The following is a 22,294-nucleotide window of genomic DNA, read 5'->3' on the forward strand; positions in this document are numbered from 1 at the left end:
CATAGCTATTTTTTGTTATTAGCTATTTGGTTCTTTAGAATTAGTCTTTTCAAGAGAATGTTTTCATTTTATAGCAACAGATGAACTTAGGAAGTGTAAAGGGTCAACATTATTTCCACCTGAGGGAAAACCAGCACATACGATTGAATATGACCATAACACCAACAAAAGTTACCAATGTCGAGGAAAATCAGAACACAAACACTCAATCTGTATAAATGGAGAATGGGATGCTAAAGTAGACTGCAAAGAAGGTAATCTCTTGTCCATAATGTTTTAAAAAATGTATTATATATCTCTCTGACTTGTAAAAGTAGTATCTTTGTGTCCTTCAAGGAAATTTATCTATCATTCCAAATATTTTCCATCTGCAAGGTAATTTAGAAGCTAATCAAAATACTATGTCTAAATATTAATTGTATAATGTGCCTTAGTCAGCTATGTGACAAACCACTCAGAGACTTTGTGACTTTAAATTAACATCTGGGCAGTAGGTGTGCTCATTTCTGCTGGAAAACCATTGTTTCTGATTTTGTGTATTACACATAAATGTACTTATGCTTATGCTGAACTATTATGTATTTATCAATGTATCTATATGTATCAATCTATGTATCTATTTATATATATTTATGTATCTATCTAGTCATCTATTTCTCTATTTGTTTAACTATCTTGAAAAGTCTTGAGTCATGTTTACATGATGAATTCCAATTGAATAGGTTCATTTCAATTTTCCACTTTTAATATCTGTGCTTCTCTTCTCCGACTCTATGACATCTTGACTCCCTATCCTCAATATGTTTACCAGTTTCTACAAGCCTAGAATATCTAGAAAGAAGCTTCAAATCAATAGAAAACCAGATCTACTGTCTAATATTCCACCTCATAATTCATCCTTTTATAAAGATCCTAATATAAAAATCATACAACAATAAAGCTGTATTAATGGAGAATAAATTATTTAGAAAAACATAACTATTTGGGAATTAAACAACAAGCTTCTAAATAACTGCCATGCCGATACATAATGTACATTGTATATTATGGGCTTCCCTGGTAGTTGAGCTGGTAAAGAATCCACCTGCCATGCAGGAGACCCCAGTTCAATTTCTAGATCAGAAATATCCCCTAGAGAAGAGTTAGGCTGCCCACTCCAGGATTCTTGAGTTTCCCTGGTAGATCAGTCTACAATCTGCTTGCAGTGAGGGGGACCTGGGTTAAATCCCTGTGTTGTGAAGATCCCATGGAGGCAACCCACTCCAGTATTCTTGCCTGGAGAAGCCCCAAGGACAGAGAAGCCTGGCAGGTTGCAGATCATGGGATCACAAAGAGTGAGACATGACCGAGTGGCTAAGCACAGCATTGTATATTAATCATTATATATTTATGATTGCTTGGTCCTTGTGAATTAACATTTTATAATTATAAAATATTTCTTAATTTTTGTCATGCACCTTGTCTGGAAATGTATATTAGCTTATTAAATATAGTTACACTAAAACAATTTATTATTTCATATGATGTAGGAATTCCCAACAAATTTCAGGGAATTCATGTTTATAAATTATTATAAATTAATAGCAAATATAAAATTAAAAGAGCTTGCTACACAACTGCGTCTTTAAGGAAACAAGTAACATTTACAGGTAGTGAAGTACATATGTTCTACAGTTTCTTCTAGAAACTTTATAATTTTATGTGAGTATATTTAAGTATGTTATCTATCTCATGTTAACATTTGAGGATTGCATAAAGTAGGAGTTGATTTTTTATGGATGGATTGTCAATTATTTTAAGAATATGTGTGGAAAAGCCATTGAAGTGAAAAATCAGTTAACTATGAAAGTGTTGATTTCCCAACTTTCTGGTCATTCAACTATCTTCACTGTTGCCAAATTACCTTTGTAACTAGCTTTCTAGCAGGATAAAAGTCTGATAATAGTCTCCAAGTATGTTCCTCTCACTCAAAATTACTTTAGTTATTTTGGTTTTGAACATAGAAATTTCAGGGGAGACTTACAAATTTTGATAAAATGTTGGGTTGTATATCGAATGGGATGACTTTGTAATGAGAAACAAATTGTGGACAATTGGCATCTTTACCATATTGAATTTTGAATTCATAAACATGGTATGTCTCTATTTATTTCTGCTTCAATATTTCCAGACATACCAATAGGCTCCCCTGCGGGCTCAGACAGTAAAGAATCTGCCTGCAATTCAGGACACCCGGGGTTCAATCCCTGAGTAGGGAAGATCCCCTGGAGAAGGGAATGGCTACCCACTCCAGTATTCTTGCCTGCAGAATCCCATGGACAGAGAAGCCTGGCAGGCTGCAGTCCATAGGGTTGCAGAGAGTTGGACACAACTGAGCACACGTGAGATCTGATATCCAGTTTGCTTCTTCGAAAAATTCCCTTGAAGAAGAATTCAGTTTCTTTAATAGGGAGTATGCTAATCACATTTTCTACATTGTCTTATCACTGTGTGACTGTTGCATTTTTCAAGAAATATCTCTATTTTACCTAACTTATGAAATTGACTGATGTAAAATCATTTCTAATAGTCACATAACATTCTATTTTTCTTTTAATCCTATAGTATATTGGGTAATCTCACCTCTTTCATTTTTGGTATTGAGAGTTGTTTCCCTCCTTTATTTTGTGAATAGAGTTTTGTTTTTCAAAATTATTATTTTCAAACTAACATTTTTAACACAGTTTCTTCCATTTCCTCTGTCTAATTTTTATCTTGTTAATATTCATGATTTTTAACTTTCTTAATTTTCTGTTTTCTCTTTTCTATTAATCTTTCTCAATTTTTTCTCTCTGTGGACTTAATTTTCCTTTTTTCTGATTGCTTCATTTTAACTTTACTCTCTCATTTTTTAAGATAAAAAATGATAACATTGATTCAAACCATCATGCTTTTTAAATCTAAACCTGTAAAACTACCTTTTTTTACTTCTAAGTATTGCTTTATCTCTGTAAAACTACCTTTTTTCACTTCTAAGCATTGCTTTACCTGTGCCTCAAAAATTTATAAATATGTATCAATTTTATTTTCAATTAACTGTATGTGAAATATTTTCTAATATTCCTAGTGGCTTCTTTGATGTAACAGTTGCTTAGAAATGTGTTGTTTAATTCTCACATATTTATGATTTTCTAAATAATTCATTCTCCATTTACAGTAATACTGTGGTATGATTGTTATCTAGAGAGCTGCATATATTTACTGTACACAATTTGATGATTATCATCAGTGATTACATAGATAATTTATTCTTATTGGTTTCTAATCTAATTCCCTTGTCATAGAACACACTGTTAATTTTTAATATTTTGAATTTTATTCTTTCTTTGTTTCACAGCATATTGTCTATCTTTGTGATGTTTCCGTTTCATATAAACTATATGCGTATTCTAGTTTCTAGATCAGTTTAACATTGTTCATAGTGTTCTAAAATGTACCTATGTCTTAAAATAGCTTTTTCTAGTTGTTCTATCCATCAGAGTAGGAAGGCTCTCAGAATTGCTAACAAGGGGTGTGGATTTGTCTATTTCTTCTGTCAGTTCTGCCCATCGTTGCTTCATGTATTCTGATATATTCTTAGATACATTATGTATTTATAAAGGCTTAGTCCTTGTGAATTACCTTTTTAATATTTATAAAATAGGTCTTCATAGTTTTCATAATATGCCTTCTCTGGAAGTCCACATTAATTTATTGAAATATAGCTAATTAATTAAAAACACCTGATTATTTTCATGTGATAAAAGAATTCCTAATCAATTTCATGTAATGTGTCCTCAAATTATTCTCTATTAATTAAAAGCAATTGTAAATTAAAAGAAATCTAGCTAAACAACTTATTCACTCATATCACAAAACTTGGAAATTAAAAAAAAACTTTGTGATTTACTGACAGAAAATATGTTAAATTAAGTAAAATGAAAATTGTATATTTTGGAATCTATGGTATACAGCAAAAATCAAAGATATGTATAGATTAAAACTTGCTTTACAAAAAAATGGACTTAAGGGGCGCCCGGGAAGATGACGGCGGCGAAGGGGGCGCGGCGGCGCCGGGGTCGGGGCTGCGCGGGCCGAGCCCCTTCTCCGAGGCGCGCGGACGCCCGGGGCCCCTTACCCGCGGCGCTGCACCCGGAGGAGGTCGCCGCGCGGCTGCAGCGGATGCGCCGGGAGCTTAGCAACCGCAGAAAAATCCTGGTGAAGAACCTGCCCCAGGACAGCAGCTGCCAGGAAGTTCATGATTTATTACAAGACTATGAATTAAAATACTGTTATGTGGACAGAAATAAGCGAACAGCTTTTGTTACCTTATTGAACGGGGAACAAGCCCAGAATGCAATTCAGATGTTTCATCAATATTCTTTTCGAGGAAAAGACTTGGTAGTCCAGCTCCAGCCAACAGATGCTTTGCTATGTATCACCAACTTGCCCACTTCTTTTACATTAGAAGAGTTTGAAGAACTTGTCTGTGCTTATGGAAATGTCGAGAGATGTTTTCTTGTCTACAGTGAAGTTACTGGCCATTCCAAAGGCTACGGATTTGTAGAATACATGAAAAAGGACTTTGCTGCAAAGGTTCGATTGGAGCTATTGGGTAAACAGTTGGGAGCATCAGCTGTCTTTGCACAGTGGATGGATGTTAATCTACTGGCCGCAGAGCTCATTCATTCTAAGTGCCTTTGTATAGATAAACTCCCTAGTGACTATAGGGATTCAGAGGAGCTGTTGCAGTTTTTTCCAGTATCCATAAACCTGTGTTTTGCCAGCTTGCACAGGATGAAGGTAGTTATGTTGGTGGCTTTGCAGTGGTTAAATATAGCACTGCAGAGCATGCTAAAGAGGTTCAACAAGCAGCTGATGGTATGACCATCAAGGGAAGCAAAGTTCAAGTTTCCTTCTGTGCTCGGGAGCACCAGGGCGAAGTACCTTAGCAGCACTGATAGCAGCTCAACGTGTGAGGCACAGTATGGGGAACACATGTATACCTGTGGCGGATTCATTTTGATATTTGGCAAACCTAATACAGTTATGTAAAGTTTAAAAATAAAATAAAATAAAAAAAAAAAAAAAAAAAAAAAAAAAAAAGGGCTTACTTCCAGAGCCAAATCCAGTGCAAATCATGAAAAGTTTAAACAACCCTGCCATGTTGCAAATTCTTCTACAACCCCAGCTCTGCGGGCGGACTGTTAAACCAGCAGTTCTTGGAACACCTCACAGCTTTCCGCATCTGATGAATCCATCCATCTCCCCTGCATTTTTACACTTGAATAAAGCACATCAGAATCTTTCTCATGTACCACTGGCTCAGCAACAGCTAATGAAGTTTGAGAATATACATACCAATAATAAACCGGGCTTACTTGGAGAACCCCCAGCTATGGTACTTCAGACTGCCGTAGGGATAGGGTCACCGCTTCCATTGAAAACAGAGCTGGGCCATCTTGAAGAAGTACATAAAACAGCACCTAATTTGATTCCAACTCAAACAACTATAACAACTGGCATGGGCATGTTACCATTCCTTCCAAATCAGCACATTGCTGGACAAGCTGGACCAGGGCATGGGAGCACTCAGGAGAAACAGCCAGCATTGGTGGGAATGGCAGAAGGAAATTTCTCAGGGTCACAGACTTATCTGCAGAGCTTTCCAAACCTTACTGCTGGTGGCTTGCTCACAGGACATCAAAAGCAACAACAAAGTCAGCCAAAAGGCCTGGAGATAAGTTCAGGGGCTGCCTCTAAGAAGCAGACTTCACTCTTGGGAGAGCCACCAAAAGAAATTCGGCTCAGTAAAAATCCATTCTTGAACTTGGCAAGTGTGTTGCCCAGTGTGTGCTTATCATCCCCTGCAAGTAAAACCACTGTACAGAAGACTGGAATTGCAAGCAGCATTCTGGATACAATCTCTCAGGGAAATGAATCACAACACACATTGGAGAAGTGCATTGCTTACTCTCAGCCTTTTGGTGATTATGCACAGGTCTCATCTTTAAGAAATGAAAAGCAAGGCTCATCATATCTCGTCTCTGCCCCAGAAGGTGGTTCAGTGGAATTTGTTGACCAGCATTCTCAGGGCACAGGAGCATATTACATGGAAACCTACTTAAAAAAGAAGAGAGTGTACTGAGTTAAGTTCTCTCCTTATAAACTCATAAGGTTCTTTGCAGTATCTCTGCTGTTCATCGCTGCCTTAACTACATGCAGACTAGCCATATCCTTTAAATTACGGGTTTATAACTTCCCAGAACGAACTGTGTTGTGCAGCAGGCAGAATTGCCAAGTAAAAAAAGTAAGTAGCAATAAGAGACATCAGTTGAGGACATATTCCACTAGAATTAGACACATCTTAATCAGTGTGCTATTAACTTAGTCCATTGGGGAAATTAACATATATTCCAATATTCTTTGTTTAAGACTGGGAATAATTTTGACACCGTATATAGAAGTGTGAAGCAATAAAATGGGAAACATTCTTGGTTTCCCAAGCCTTAGAATACATTTCTGATAAGCCAGTGTGCATTTCAATTTACTTTATCTGGAAGTAATCTCATTCACAAATTTTTAGAACTTTTACTAGAATTAGAGTGCAAGTACAAAATGCAGTGACTGGTAATGTTATACTCTACATGAAAACTTCATAATCAACCCCCGATACCAGTCATGCGCTGTAAAACTCAAACACAGAGGTGACATCCAAGGTATACACCACTACTGATGCTTTACGCTTAATATATTATTTACCACTAATACCTCTTGTGGGGGGAAAAAGGTATTTTTTTAAGTAGCTTTGGTGATCTAGTAATAATTTCAGGGGTTGGCAAACTACTCCCTGTGGTCAAATTCAGTCCTCCACCTGTTTTTGTACTGCCTGCAAGCTAAGAATGATTACATTTTTAAATGTTTGGAGGAAAAAAAAGTATGACTTGAAATTCATATTTCAGTGTCCATACATAAAATTTTATTCAAACACAACCATGCTTATTCACTTACATATCATCTATGGCTAATTTCTGTGCTACAGTGGCAGAGCTGAGTAGCTGCAAAGCGTAAAATATTTACTATCTGGCCCTTTATAAAGTTCACAGACTCCTGATCTAATACCATTCATTCCCTAATCCTTTTATTTTACACCTACAAAAAGACTTAAATTTTGCAACAGATTTGTAAGTAAGTGGCAAGAAACATAGGTTTCTAAGTCTTGTTTCGTAGAATAGTGATGATTAATTTACACGTTTTGGTCATCAAATGCCCTATTTCCACAGTAAAGCAGTCAATTCTGCCATTTCTAAAGGGGTCTTATGAGGTAACAGTATTTATAGCCATTCTTCAAAATGCATGAGAAACCCTTTTGCTATCCAGAATGTCTAAGTTTGTTCTTTGTTATGAGACACTAATTGATGATGTAGAATTTAGGGGGTCTCAGTGATCCTAGTCTTTTTGAAATCAGATCTTTAAGTATCTTGTATTTGAGGGACTTTATAATAGAGGGTATCACTCCTGTTTTAGAAGTTTAAAACTGGTATATATGATTTGTAATGTATTGCTTATATTAACTTCTACTGGCAAATGACAGCTAGAAAGTTAAACTAAGATAATTTCCAGTAAGTATACTACCTATAAATAACCAAATCAGGATGGGCATCACTCAATTCTGACTCAGCAGATGAAAAATGGGTTCCCCATGCTCTGCACTTTTTGTTTTCCTGTTGCATTAAGCCTCTTCAGTGCTTTGTCATAACTCTATGACAGTAGAAGACAAAGATGGAAATTTTAGAAATATAAGCAGAAAGAGGTTGAAAGAACTAAAAGGTACTTTGAGTTAACAGGTGTGGGTCTGCTATCCATACTGGCCTGTGCCCCATTGGGACATAAGAGATATGACACATGACTCAAGTGGTGTTAGTATAAGGACCATTACCCATGCTCTCCCCACCAGTCCATACTGTTATTTTTCTATGTAAACAAATTGTTTGTAATGCTTTGAAAATGAACTCTTAATATTAAAAGGCATATGCATGTGAAAAAAAAATGGACTTAAGTAATGGATAGTACAATCTAGAATCTAGAAAAGAACATATATCCAAAGAACATAGAAGGAAAGAAAAACTAAAATTAAAATGTCAATTTTTATAATAAACTAAAAAGTATAAATAGCTGATTTGGAAAATATTCAGTTTATGGAGAAATGTAGTGTATAGACTAACTTTTGCAAGACTTTAAACAAAATTATTCGGACAAAAATGTTTAAACATCAGACATAAAATAAATTATTGAAAATACATTGATAAAAATGTCAAAAGAGTTAAAACAGAAATAAGATAAATATTTCTGACGAAACATAAAATATTCCAAGTCTTCCCTTGGTGGCTCTGATGGTAAAGAATCCACCCAAGTTGCAGGAGACCTCGGTTTGACTCCTGTGTTGGGAAGATCCACTGGAGGAGGGCAAGGCAACCCACTCCAGTATTCTTGCCTGGAGAATCCAGAATCCCCATGGACAGAGGAGCCTGGCAGATTATAGTCTATGGGATCACAAAGAGTTTGGCATTACTGAATGACTAAGCACAACACAGAACACAAAATACTCCTATTGACTTAGATCAGAATAGAAAATCTGATGATATTACTAATGATGAATAAAGTGTATTCAGTCAAATATGTCCCTGAATTTAATACAAAATGTTGGCTCCTTGAAAGGATTTATGAGTTTCCAGCCTATACTTGCATAGTGTTTCTAAAGAAATAGAAATGAAGTGTGACAGGAGAAAGCAAAACCAAGGAGTCATAGAGGGCTCCAAATTCTTCCAGGTGTATTCACGCAGTCTTCCCTCAGTTGAGCAGAACAGGCTTTGTCTTCAGATTATGAATTGGATATTTGAGGTATCTCTATTTGATGGACTCAGACACAGTTTATAGAGGGATCTTTTATACCCTCTGGTCACGTAGAAGAAGCCAGGCTTGCTAATCCGTTAAAGAAGGTACATTCATCAGTGTATATATGGTTTAACAGTGCAGGCAAGCTAGTGAATTGTACTTCCAGGAGAGTACTGAACTGTAAACAATACACTCTGAATCCCAGTGAACCTATCTAACTCTTACCTTGTTCAAGAATCAGCATCAAATTAATAGGTTATTAACTAAATGTAGTTTCTCATCTGGCTAATCAACTCCCATGGTAGAAAAATTGGTGAGGGCTTTAATCAAAGTCCAATATATCTGATCATGAAAATCTAAAAAGAAAAAAAAAAAAGACCCTGATAACAGTTTTCCCTCAGTACCTATAACTGAGTGAGCAATTCAATTAGGGCATCCTAAAGGTTAGGAAAAAAAAAATCTGTTTTACATAAATCATGCAAGATTGAGCACAGGAAGAATAAAAGGAAGAAACTAAGACCATGAGACAATGAACCAACTGTGATATATTGAAGTGCTAAACAAGCTTAAGAGTATAATTACAGAGTATCATATTATTTGATCATTTATGATATAACATTAGAGCTTTCTGTTTATTGAAAAATTTTCCTTTAATATTTGAACTTATGCTTTTTAATCAAGAAATCTAATTTTAATGTTTTCAGAAGCACAAATACAACCATGCCCACCTCCACCTCAGATTCCCAATGCTCGCGATATGACAACTACAGTGAAATATCAGGATGGAGAAAAAATATCAATTCTATGTAAAGAAAATTATTTAATTCAAGATGCAGAAGAAATTGTGTGCAAGGATGGGAGATGGCAGTCAATCCCACGTTGTATTGGTAAGTAGTGCATGCACAAATTTGTTTAAAATATTTTTAAAAAAAAATTGATACTCCTCTAAGCTTTGTATCCTTCCATGGTGGCTCAGTGGTAAAGAAACCTCTTGCAATGCACGAGGTGTAGAAGATACGGGTTCGATCCCTGGATGGGGAAGATCCCATGGGGAGGAGGGTGGCAACCCACTCCAGCGTTGTTGCCTGGGAAATTCCATGGACAGAGGAACCTGGTGGGCTATAGTCCACTGGGTCACAAAGAGTTGGACATGACTAAGTGACTGAGCATGCACGCAATCTTTGTATGGATCAGCAAGATGAAGTCCTCTCTGTCTCTTCCAATTTATCTTGAAACAGTAAATCACAGTTTCAGTTATGAACTGATGAACACTCTTTCACTTCTGCTGTGAAACACAGACAAACCCCTTGGGCTACTGTGCAAATAACAGGTAAAATTTATGTTTATGCAAATTTTATTCCTAATGATCAAAAGGACAAGAACGAAGGGACAACTGGGCTGCCCAGCCTGGGAGTCATGGTCCTGAAAAATAAGCCCCCCAAAATTCTGACTTAGAAGTCCAGAGTAACTTGTGCATAAGAAAGCCAGAGGGCTTTAGGAAACAGAGTTTCTTCTGTTCTTTAAAGGCATACAAAATCTCACATACTCTGTGTCCCAGTGAAGAGGCATCAATGGGAAAGAGGCTTGGGTTAGACTAATTTGTTTATCTTTGTGAAACTTCTAGAGAGATAGGAGACAATTGGGATCATAGATACTGGTGCCAGCCATCATGAGAGACAAGTACCACTTTAGACTTCTCCATAACACACACATACATAGCTTACTAGCACCAGAGACTTAACAGCTCACCAGCATGACAGCACCAACCCCAGATTCCACTGGGCTCCACAGCTGCTACACCTGCATCTCACCCTGCTCTTGGGCATGATACCACCAGCTCAAGTATGCTTAGGCCCCAAAGCCAGCTGCATCAACACTTCATCCTGCCTATGAGTGGGATGGCAGCCACTACATGAGGCACAGTCTGTCAGCCACCTGGGGAGGAGGTGGGATCCTTGCCTACCAGTGCACCCAGAGTAGTTGGCATTGACACAACAGAAGGGCACCCCTATAGCATCTAGATCTGCTGCACAGATCCGACAGAGGGGACCATTCTGTTGGGCCCCATAGACTTCTGCATAAGACCACTTCTCTAAGAGCAGGAATACACCTAACTCTTAGAAATAAACACAGAGTTATGTAAAATCAGGAGACAGAGAAATGCATTCCCGATGAAGGAATAAGACAAAATCTCAGAAAAGTCACTAAACAAAGTTAAGCAATCTACCCAATAAAGCATTCAAGGTAATGACCATAAAGCTGTTCAGTGGACTCTAAAGAAGAATGAATGAAAACAGAATTTCAAGAATAGGGAAATATAAAGGAGTAAACAGTGCTGAAGGATACAACAGCTGAAATGAAAAACACAGTAGAGAATATCAATAGTAGATTAGAGGATTCAGAAGAATGGATCAAGAGATCTGGAAGACAGGGTAGTGGAAACTTCCCAAACAGCGTAGGAAAAATAAAAAAGAATTTATAAATGAGAATAGGTTAACAGACATCTGGGACAGCATCAGTACTATTCTCATTATGGGGATCTAAAATAGAGAGAGACAGAAACTTACTTGAAGAAATAATAGCTAAACTTTTCTAACCTGGGGAAGGAAAGAGACATTCAGGTCTAGAAGTCAGACAGTCCCAAAGAGAGATGAACCTGAAGAGGTCCATACCAGGGCACATTATCATTTAATGGATAAAAAATAATGTTGTTTTTCCAAAGTAAACAGCAATGGGATCATACTTATCAATAAGTAGCTTAAATATAAATGGGTTGAATGCCCCAACCAAAAGACAAAGACTGGCTGAATGGATACAAAAACAAGACCCCTGCTGTCTAAAAGAGACCCACCTCAAAACAAAGGACATGTACAGACTGAAAGTGAAGGGCTGGAAAAAGATATTTCATGCAATTGGAGACCAAAAGAAAGCAGGAGGAGCAATACTCATATCAGAAAAAATAGACTTTGAAATAAAGGCCATAAAAAGAGACAAAGAAAGATACTACCTAATGATCAAAGGTCAATCCAAGAAGAAGATATAACAATTATAAATATATATGCACCCAACATAGGAGCAGCTCAATACATAAGGCAAATGCTAACAAGTATGAAAGGAGAAATAAACAATAACACAATAATAGTGGGAGATTTTAATACCCCACTCACACATATGGATATGTCATCCAAACAGAAAATTAGCAAGGAAACACAAACTTAAATGATACAATGAACCAATTAGACCTAATTGATATCTATAGGACATTTCACCCACAAACTGTGCATTTCACCTTTTTCTCAAGTGCACAAGGGCCATTTTCCAGGATACATCACATTGTGGGCCATAAATCTAGCCTTGGAAAATTAAAAAAAAAAAAAAAAAATCCTTTCAGAGATCTTTTCTGATCACAATGCAGTAAGATTAAATGTCAACTACAGGAAAAAGAAATTATTAAAAATACAAACATATGGAGGTTAAGTAACACGATTCTTAATAACCAACAAAATAATGGAAGAAACCAGAAAGGAAATCAAAATATGCATAGAAATAAATGAAAATGAAAACACAACGACCGAAGACATATGGGAATCAGTAAAAAGAATGCTAAGGGGAAGGTTCATAGCTTTACAAGCCTGCCTCAAGAAACAAGAGAAAAATAAATAACGTAATTTTACACCTAAAGCAACTAGAAAAAGAAGAACCTCAGGGTTAGTATAAGGAAGGAAAGCATAAAAACTGGGGCAGAAATAAATGAAGAAGAAACAAAGGAGATGATAGCAAAAATCAACAAAATTAAAAGCTGCTTCTTCGAGAAGATAAATAAAATAGAGAAACAATTAGCCAGGCTCATCAAGAAAAAAAGGGAGAAGAATCAAATCAATAAAATTCGAAATGAAAATGGAGAAATCAGAGCAGGCAACACAGAAATACACAGGATCACAAGAGACTACTATGAACAACTATATGCCAACAAAATGGACAACTTGGAAGAAATGGATGAATTCTGAGAAAAGTATAACCTTCCAAAACTGAATCAGGAAGGAAGAGAAAATCTTAACAGACCCATCACAAGCATGGAAATAGAAACTGGAATCAAAAATTTCCAGCAAACAAAAGCCCAGGACCAGACGGCTTCATAGGTGAATTTATCAAAAATTTAGAGATGAGTTAACACCTATCCTTCCCTGGTGGCTCAGAGGGTAAAGCATCTGCCTGCAATGTGGTAGACCTGCATTCAATCCCTGGGTAGGGAAGTTCCCTTGGAGAAGGAAATGACAACCCACTCCAATATTCTTGCCTAGAAAATCCCACAGACGGAGAAGCCTGGTAGGCTACAGTCCATGGGGTCGCAAAGAGTTGGACACGACTGAATAACTTCACTTTCACTTTTCTTTTCAACACCTATCCTACTCAAACCCTTCCAGAAAATTACAGAGGAAGGTAAACTCCCAAACTCATTCTGTGAGGCCAACATCACCCTAATTCCAAAACCAGACAAAGAAAAAGAACACTAAAGGCCAATATCACTGATGAACACAGATGCAAAAATCCTTTACAAAATTCTAGCAATCAGAATCCAACAACATATTAAAAAGATCATACATCATGACCAAGTGGGCTTTATCTCAAGGATGCAAGGATTCCTCAATATTCACAAATCAATCAATGTCACACACCACATTACAGACTGAAGGGAAACAAACAAACAAACAAACAAACCACATATGATTATCTCAATAGATGCAGAGAAAGCCTTTAACAAAACTCAACATCCATTTATGACAAAAACCCTCTAGAAAGAAGGCATAGAAGGAACATACCTCAACATAATAAAAGCCATATATGATAAACCCACAGCAAACACTATCCTCAGTGGCAAAAAATTGAAATGATTTCCCCTAAAGTGAGGAACAGGACAAGGGTGCTCACTCTCACTACTACTATTCAACATAGTTTTGGAAGTTTTATCCACAACACTCAGAGAAGAAAAGGAAATAAAGGACTCCAGATTGGAAAAGAACAAGTAAACCTTTCATGGTTTGCAGATGACATGATCCTCTACATAGAAAACCCTAAAGACACCATGGGAAAATTACTAGAGCTAATCAATGAATATAGTAAATTTGCAGGATATAAAATTAATACACAGAAGTCCCTTGCATTCCTATACACTAACAATGAGAAAACAGAAAAAGAATTTAAGGAATCAATCCCATTCACCACTGTGATTAAATGAATGAAATGCAAAAAAAAAAAAAAAAAAAAAAAAAAAAAAAAAAAAAAAAAAGAAATGAATAAAATACTTAGGAATAAATCTACCTAAAGAAACAAAATACCTATACATGAAAGCTATAAAACACTGATGAAGGAAATCAAAGATGACAAAAATAGATGGATAAATATACCATGTTCCTGGGTTGGGAGAACCAATATACTGAAAATGAGTATACTACGCAAAGCAATCTATAGATTCAGTGAAATCCCTATCAAGCTCCAACGATATTTTTTCACAGAACTAGAAAAATTATTTCACAATTTGTGTGGAAATATAAAAAAAAAAAAACCTCGAAAAGCCAAAGCAATCTTGAGAAATAAGAATGGTACTGGAGGAATCAACCTGCCTGACTTCAGACTATACTACAAAGCTACAGTCATCAAGATCGTATTGTACTGGTACAAAGCCAGAAATATAGATCAATGGAACAAAATAGAAAGCACAGAGATAAATCCATGTACCTGTGGACACCTTATCTTTGACAAAGGAGGCAAAAATATACAATGGAGTAAACACAATCTCTTTAACAAACGGTGCTGGGAAAAGTGGTCAACCGTCTGTAAAAGAAGGAAACTAGAACACTTTCCAACACCATACACAAAAGTAAACTCAAAATGGATTTAAGATCTAAACGTAAGATCAGAAACTATAAAACTTGAGGAAAACATAGGCAAAACTCTCTTTGACATAAATCACAGCAAGATCCTCTATGACCCACCTCACAGAGTAATGGAAATAAAAGCAAAAACAAACAAATGAGACCTAATTAAATGTAAAAGCTTTTGCACAATGAAGACAACTCTAGGCAAGGTGAAAAGACAAAACTAATACAATTATGTAAAGTTTAAAAATAAAATAAAATTAAAAAAAAAAGACTGACTTCAAAGTGGGAGAAAATAATAGCAAATGAAGCAACTGACAAAGAACTAATCTCAAAATCATATAAACAACTCATGCAGCTCAATACCAGAAAAACAAACGACCCAATCCAAAAATGGGCCAAAGCACTAAGCAGACATTTCTCCAAAGAAGACATACAGATGGCTAACAAACACATCGAAAAATGCTCAGCATCACTCATTGTCAGAGAAATGCAAATCAAAACCACAGTGAGGTACCATCTCATGCCAGTCAGAATGGCTGCTATCTAAAAGTCTAATGCATGAAAAGGTGTGGAGAAAAGGGAACCCTCTTACACTGTTGGTGGGAATGCAAACTACTACAACCACTATGGGTCACAGTGTGGAGATTCCTTAAAAAAAAACTGAAAACAGATCTGCCATATGACCCAGCAATCCCACTACTGGACATACCCGTTGAAAACGAATTGAAAAAGACACATGTAACCCCAATGTTTGTCATAGCACTGTTTACAATAGCTAAGACATGGAACCCACCTAGATGTTCATCAGCAGATGAATGGATAAGAAAGTGGTGGTACATATGCCCAACAGAATATTTCTCAGCTATTGAAAAGATTGCAGTGGAATCAGTTCTAATGAGGTGTATGAAACTGGAGCCTATTATACAGAGTGATATAAGTCAGAAAGAAAAACACCAATACAGTATATTAACGCATATATATGGAATTTAGAAAGATGGTCACGACGACCCTATATGCAAGACAGCAAAAGAGACACAGATATAAAACCAGAGTTTTAGACTCTGTGGGAGAAGGCGAGGGGGGGATGATTTGAGAGAAAAGCACTGAAACATGTATATTACTATATGTGAAATAGATCACCAGTCTAAGTTTGATGCATGAAACAGGGCACTCAAAGATGGTGCACTGGGACAACCCAGAGGGGTTGGATAGGGAGGGAAGTGGGAGGGGGGTTCAGGATAGGGTACACCCGTGGCTGACTCATGTCAATGTATGGCAAAAACCACCACAATATTGTAAGGTAATTATCCTCCAATTTAAATAAAAAATTAATTAATAGAAAGTTGTTCAGTTTCCAAGTCATGTCCAACTCTTTGTGACCCCATGGACTGCAACATGCCAGGCTTTCCTGTCTCTCACCATCTCCCAGAGTTTGCCCAGGTTCATGTCCATTGAAATGGTGATGCCACCCAACCATATCATCCTCTGTCACCCTCTTCTCCTTCCAGAGAAAAGGCAGTAGTTACCTGCAAGGAGACCCTTACAAGTATCAACAGCTTCTGAAGAATATTTTTTAGGTCATAATGGACTGGCACAACATATACAAAGTAATGAAAGGAAAAAAACTTGCAGCCAAGACTACTGTATCCAGGAAAAACATATTGAAACCATAGTGTGATGTCCCTTCACACCTGTCATAATGGCTACCATGAAAAGGACAACATCAAGTGTTGTCAAAGATGTGGAGAAAAGGGAATCTTTGTGCACTGTTGGTGGGATTGTAAACTGGCAGAGTTGCTATGAAAAAGAATGTGGAATTTCCTTTAAAAATTAAAAATAGAACTGCCATATGATCCAGCTATTCCACTACTGGGTATTTATTCATAGGAACCAAAAACACTAATCTAAAAAGATATATGCACTCCAATGTTCATTGCAGCATTACACACAATAACCAAGGTTTGGAAGCCACCTAAAGAGTCCACTGATATATAAGTTGATAAAGAATGTGTTTTATATATATGCACAATAGGAACTATGACCGAGACATAAAATAGGAAACATTTCCATTTTCAACAATGTGTATGTGTCTAGGATGTATTTATTCTAAAAGATGTAGGTCAGATAGAAAAAGACAAATGCCACATGATTTCACTTATGTATGGAATCTAAAAATAAAACAAAAGGAAAACAGGCTCATACAGATACAGAAAATTAGTGACTTGTTGCAAGAAAGGAGGAGGGGGTTGGCATAGTAGATAAAGGGGATTTTGAAATACAAACTCCAGTTATGTAATAAGGAAGCCAGAGGGATGTAATATACAGCATACAGAATATGGTCAATAATATTGTAATAAATTTGTTAGGACCTATTGTTACTAGACATACTGCTAGTCATTTTATAATATATGTAAAAGTAAAATCATTATGTAGCCCATTTGAAGCTAACATACTGTTATACATCCAACATTTCAATAAGAAATTCATTTCAAAAAAGATGAAGGGCATATTGAACAAGTAGTAGTAGCATAGTGTTTATGGAGACAAATAGCTTGCAAGTTTCAAATATCTGTTAGTTTTAAAATTCTGTAAATTGTTCTGAGTATTCTTTTTATTCTTATTTTAAAATCCAAAGTAATATTTGATTATTTTAACATTTTTAATTTAAAGATTATATTTGTACTTTACTCTTTGACCTCTGTACTTCATACAGAAAAAATTGGATGTTCTCAACCACCTCAAATAGACCATGGAACCATTAACTCACCTAGCTCTGCAGAAGAAAGGAGAGAAATACATGAACAAAGGCTGTATGCACACGGCACGAAGTTAAGTTATACTTGTGAAGAAGGCTTCGAGATATCTGAAAATAATGTGATAATATGCCAAATGGGAAAGTGGAGCTCTCCACCTCAGTGTGTAGGTGAGGACACTAGGCAAACCAAACTCTATTTTCATTACCATTCATTAAAACTAATCAATTGTCTTCAAAGTCATGAGACTCGATCCATAAGATTTCTAAATATTTCATGTAATTTATCTACTTATACGTCATTTATGTATTAAAATAAAATGTATATATTTATACATTAAATCAAATTTGACATATAAAATTAATCATTTTTGTTATTAATAATTCCATTAGTTCTATAGAGAATCACTTTTCAATCTGGCAATTATTTTGTATTAACACCAGATGTGCAATAAAATTAAACCTAACTATTTATATTAGTAAACCTATTTATATTCCTATCTATTTAAGTTTCAAAAAAAATGTCTTTTGTCTTCCCTAAAACGTCCCTTTTAATTTCTTACAATATATAGTACTTTTCCTAAGTGTGGAGTCTCAATGTGTTTTTCTTTTATTACTCATGATTGGTTAGAGCAGCACTGATGTTTTCTTTCATATATTGGTAATTTCAGTTTCAATTTATTGCTCAAGTGGACACACCAGACTGGTAATTTTAAGAAAAATTTGTGCACTTTCCTCCCATGTCATGGAAGTTCCTGTATAATGATTTATTATTTTCAAGTAAAACTACCAAATATGTTGACCAGGACATCAAATTAAATTTCAAAGTTAGCAAAACATGAAATCGTTCTTTCATTTCTTCCCAGGACTTCCTTGTGGACTTCCACCTTATATTCAGAATGGTGTTGTATCTCACAAGAAAGACAGTTACCAATATGGAGAAGAAGTTACTTACGACTGTGATGAAGGGTTTGGAACTGATGGACCTGCATCTATAAGATGTTTAGGAGGGGAATGGTCTCGTCCACAAGATTGCATAAGTATAGTATTTTTCCTTTTTTTCTAAAGCTGACAAATATCTTTTAATTCAAAGCATAAGTGGCCCAAATATGAAATTAAGCAGTAATTCTAGAATTTAACAAGGTATCTATGAAGAGTTCTGAATTCTGGTAGAGAATTAATAACCCTAGAAATAATAAAAGTTTGATTTGTTGTTGTAGTTCAGTCATTCAGTCGTTTCTGACTCTTTGCAACCCTATGGACTGTAGCAAGCCAGGCATCCCTGTCCTTCACTGTCTCCTGGTGTTTACTTAAACCAATGTCTATTGAATCGGTGATGCCATTCAACCATCTCATCGTTTGCTGTCCCCTTCTCCTTCTGCCCTCAATCTTTCCCAGCATCAGGGTCTTTTCCAATAAGTTGGCTCTTCATATCAGGTGAACAAAGTATTGGAGCTTCAGCTTCAGCATCAGTCCTTTGAATGAATATTCAGGGTCGATTTATTTTAGGATTGACTGCTTTGATCTTGCAGTCCAAGGAACTCTCAAGAGTCTTCTCCAGCACCATAGTTCGAAAGCATTAATTCTTTGGAACTTACTGTCCAAATCTCAAATCATACATGACTACTGGAAAAGTCATAGCTTTGGCTAGGTGGAGCTTTGTTGGCAAAGTGATGTCTCTGCTTTTTAATATGCTGTTGAGGTTTGTCATAGCTTTTCTTCCAAGGAGCAAGCGTCTTTTAATGTCGTGGCTTCAGTGACCATCCACAGTGATTTTAGAGCCCAAGAAAATGAAGTCTGTCACTGTTTCCAGTTTTTCCCCATTTATTTGCCGTGAAGTGATGGGACCAGATGCCATGATCTCCATTTTTTGAATGCTGAGTCTTAAGCGAGCTTTTTCAGTCTCTTCTTCCACCTTCACCAAGAGGCCCTTTAGTTCCTCTTTACTTTCTGCCATTAAGGTGGTGTCATCTGAGGCATAGCTGAGGTTATTGGTATTTCTCCTGGCAATCTGGATGCCAGCTTGAGCTTCATCCAGCCAGGCATTTTGCATGATGTACTCTGCATTTAAATTAAATAAGCAGGATGACAATATACACCCTTGAAGTACTCTTTTTCCAATTTTGAGCCAGTCAATAGACCATGTATGGATCTAACTGTTACTTCTTCACCTGCATAGTTTTCTCAGGAGAAAAGTAAGATGGTCTGGTATTCCCAACTCTTCAAGAATTTTCCAAAGTTTGTTGTGATCTACACAATCAAGTGCTTTAGTGTAGTCAATGAAGCAGATGTAGATGTTTTTTCTGGAATCCCCTTGCTTTTTCTGTGATCCAATGGAGGTTGGCAATTTGATAACACTAAACTATCTCTTTCACATCATCTTGGGTGTAGTTTGAACATCCTCTGATATACATCTCAGATTTCTGGTCTCTGTTCCTGTACTATGGTTGAACTCTGCTCTTGTCAGTACTCAATTTGCTGTTAATTTGCTGTTTGGTAATCATTTCTTTGTAATATGCAAATTTCTAAGACATTTAACATAATTCAGATCAGATCAGTCGCTCAGTCGTGTCTGACTCTTTGCGACCCCATGAATTGCAGCATGCCAGGCCTCCCTGTCCATCACCAACTCCCGGAGTTCACTGAGACTCACGTCCATCGAGTCAGTGATGCCATCCAGCCATCTAATCCTCTCTGGTCCCCTTCTCCTCTTGGCCCCAATCCCTCCCAGCATCAGAGTCCTTTCCAAGGAGTCAACTCTTCACATGAGGTGGTCAAAGTACTGGAGTTTCAGCTTCAGCATCATTCCTTCCAAAGAAATCCCAGGGCTGATCTCCTTCAGAATGGACTGGTTGGATCTCCTTGCAGTCCAAGTGACTCACAAGAGTCTTCTCTAACGCCACAGTTCAAAAGCATCAATTCTTCGGCGCTCAGTCTTCTTCACAGTCCAACTCTCACATCCATACATGACCACTGGAAAAACATAGCCTTGACTAGACGAACCTTTCTTGGCAAAGTAATGTCTCTGCTTTTCAATTTACTGTCTAGGTTGGTCATAACTTTCCTTCCAAGAAGTAAGCGTCTTTTAATTTCATGGCTGCAATCACCATCTGAAGTGATTTTGGAGCCCCCCAAAATAAAGTGAGACACTATTTGCACTGTTTCCCCATCTCTTTGCCATGAAGTGATGGGACCAGTTACCATGATCTTAGTTTTCTGAATGTTGAGCTTTAAGCCAACTTTTTCACTTTCCTCTTTCACTTTCATCAAGAGGCTTTTTAGTTCCTCTCACGTTCTGCCATAAGGGTAGTGTCATCTGCATATTTGAGGTTATTGACATTTCTTCTGGCAATCTTGTTTCCAGCTTGTGCTTCTTCCAGCCTAGTGTTTCTCATGATGTACTCTGCATATAAGTCAAATAAGCAGGGTGACAATATATAGCCTTTTCCTGTTTGAAACCAGTCTGTTGTTCCATATATATTAGCGACTTCTAATTTTTCAAGTTAACTTTTGCCTAGTGTGTAATTTTTGCAGTCACCACTTGAACATGTTTTCATGTTTGAAGAGACTTTTTTTTTTTTAGACGACATACAGCTGAGTCTTGTTTAGGTGCCTACCCTGCCATTTTCAGGTTTTTAATGGATGCATTTAGGACCATTTATATTTAAAGTGACTTATTAACTATTAAGGACAGTCTGCCATTTTCTTATTTGTTTTGTGTGTGTTTCCTTCAGTTTTCAACGTTTTTCTTTCCTTGACTTCCTTGTGAATTTTTGAACATTATAAAATAATTTGACTTGGATCTGCATTGTTTTTGATTATATGTCTTTGCATGGTTTTCTTAGTCTCTCGAGGTATTAAGATACATTTACGTAGTTTATTCGGAGAAGGCAATGGCACCCCACTCCAGTACTCTTGCCTTGAAAATCCCAGGGACAGGGGAGCCTTGTGGGCTGCCATCTATGGGGTCACACAGAGTCCCATATGACTGAAGTGACTTAGCAGCAGCAGCAGGTAGTTATTCACTCCCTACTGTTGCTGACATTTTACCAACTCAGATGAAATGTGAAATGCTTACTTCCATTTAGATTTATTGGTTCTCTCCACATTTTTTTTTTTAGTGTTTTTTTTAATTTAATTTTATTTTTTAAACTTTACATAATTGTATTAGTTTTGCCAAATATCAAAATGAATCTGCCACAGGTATACATGTGTTCCCCATCCTGAACCCTCCACCCTCCTCCCTCCCCACACCATCCCTCTGGGTTGTCCCAGTGCACCAGCCCCAAGCATCCAGTATCGTGCATCGAACCTGGACTGGCAACTCGTCTCCACATTTTTAACATAAATGTCTCTAGTATCCTCTCTATATACATTGAGCACCATATCAGATGACAACTTTGCACAACTATAATAGAATCAACAGGGAAATCATACTCTTATTATATTTACCCTTTCTTAAAAAAAAAACAAAAAAAACAAAAAACTCCCTTCTAAAATCTCAATTCCTTTTCTGTTTTGCTTTCTTTTGAAAAGTTCTTAAGTATAGTTCTGCTGGAGACAAATTTTCTCAGTTTTGCTTTGTTCGGGAAATTCTTTCTTTCTCTAAATTCAAAAGGATAATTTACAATATAAAATTTGGAGTTGACAATTATTTTCATCCAGCTTTGGAAAAATGTTCTCACTTCTTTCTGGCTCTATGCTCATCGATGAGATTGCCACCGATGCTTGAATCCTTTTTTCCAAATAC

General features: G+C 36.6%; 2 protein-coding genes across 7 annotated transcripts in view; both read left to right on the forward strand.

Annotated features, from left to right (window-relative positions):
* Positions 1-22,294, forward strand: part of CFH (complement factor H) — a 482,162-nt gene that overhangs the window by 168,905 nt on the left and 290,963 nt on the right. The gene's annotated exons all lie outside the window — the stretch shown is intronic.
* Positions 4,038-6,402, forward strand: LOC102411566 (ribonucleoprotein PTB-binding 2). Its single transcript, XM_045165639.1, is given in 5 exon segments — positions 4,038-4,145; positions 4,147-4,768; positions 4,771-4,941; positions 4,944-5,005; positions 5,117-6,402. Coding segments are annotated over 5 exon segments (2,013 nt in total). The 3' UTR covers positions 6,167-6,402.

This window comes from Bubalus bubalis, chromosome 5, assembly GCF_019923935.1.
Source record: "Bubalus bubalis isolate 160015118507 breed Murrah chromosome 5, NDDB_SH_1, whole genome shotgun sequence".
Taxonomy (NCBI): Eukaryota; Metazoa; Chordata; class Mammalia; order Artiodactyla; family Bovidae; genus Bubalus; species Bubalus bubalis.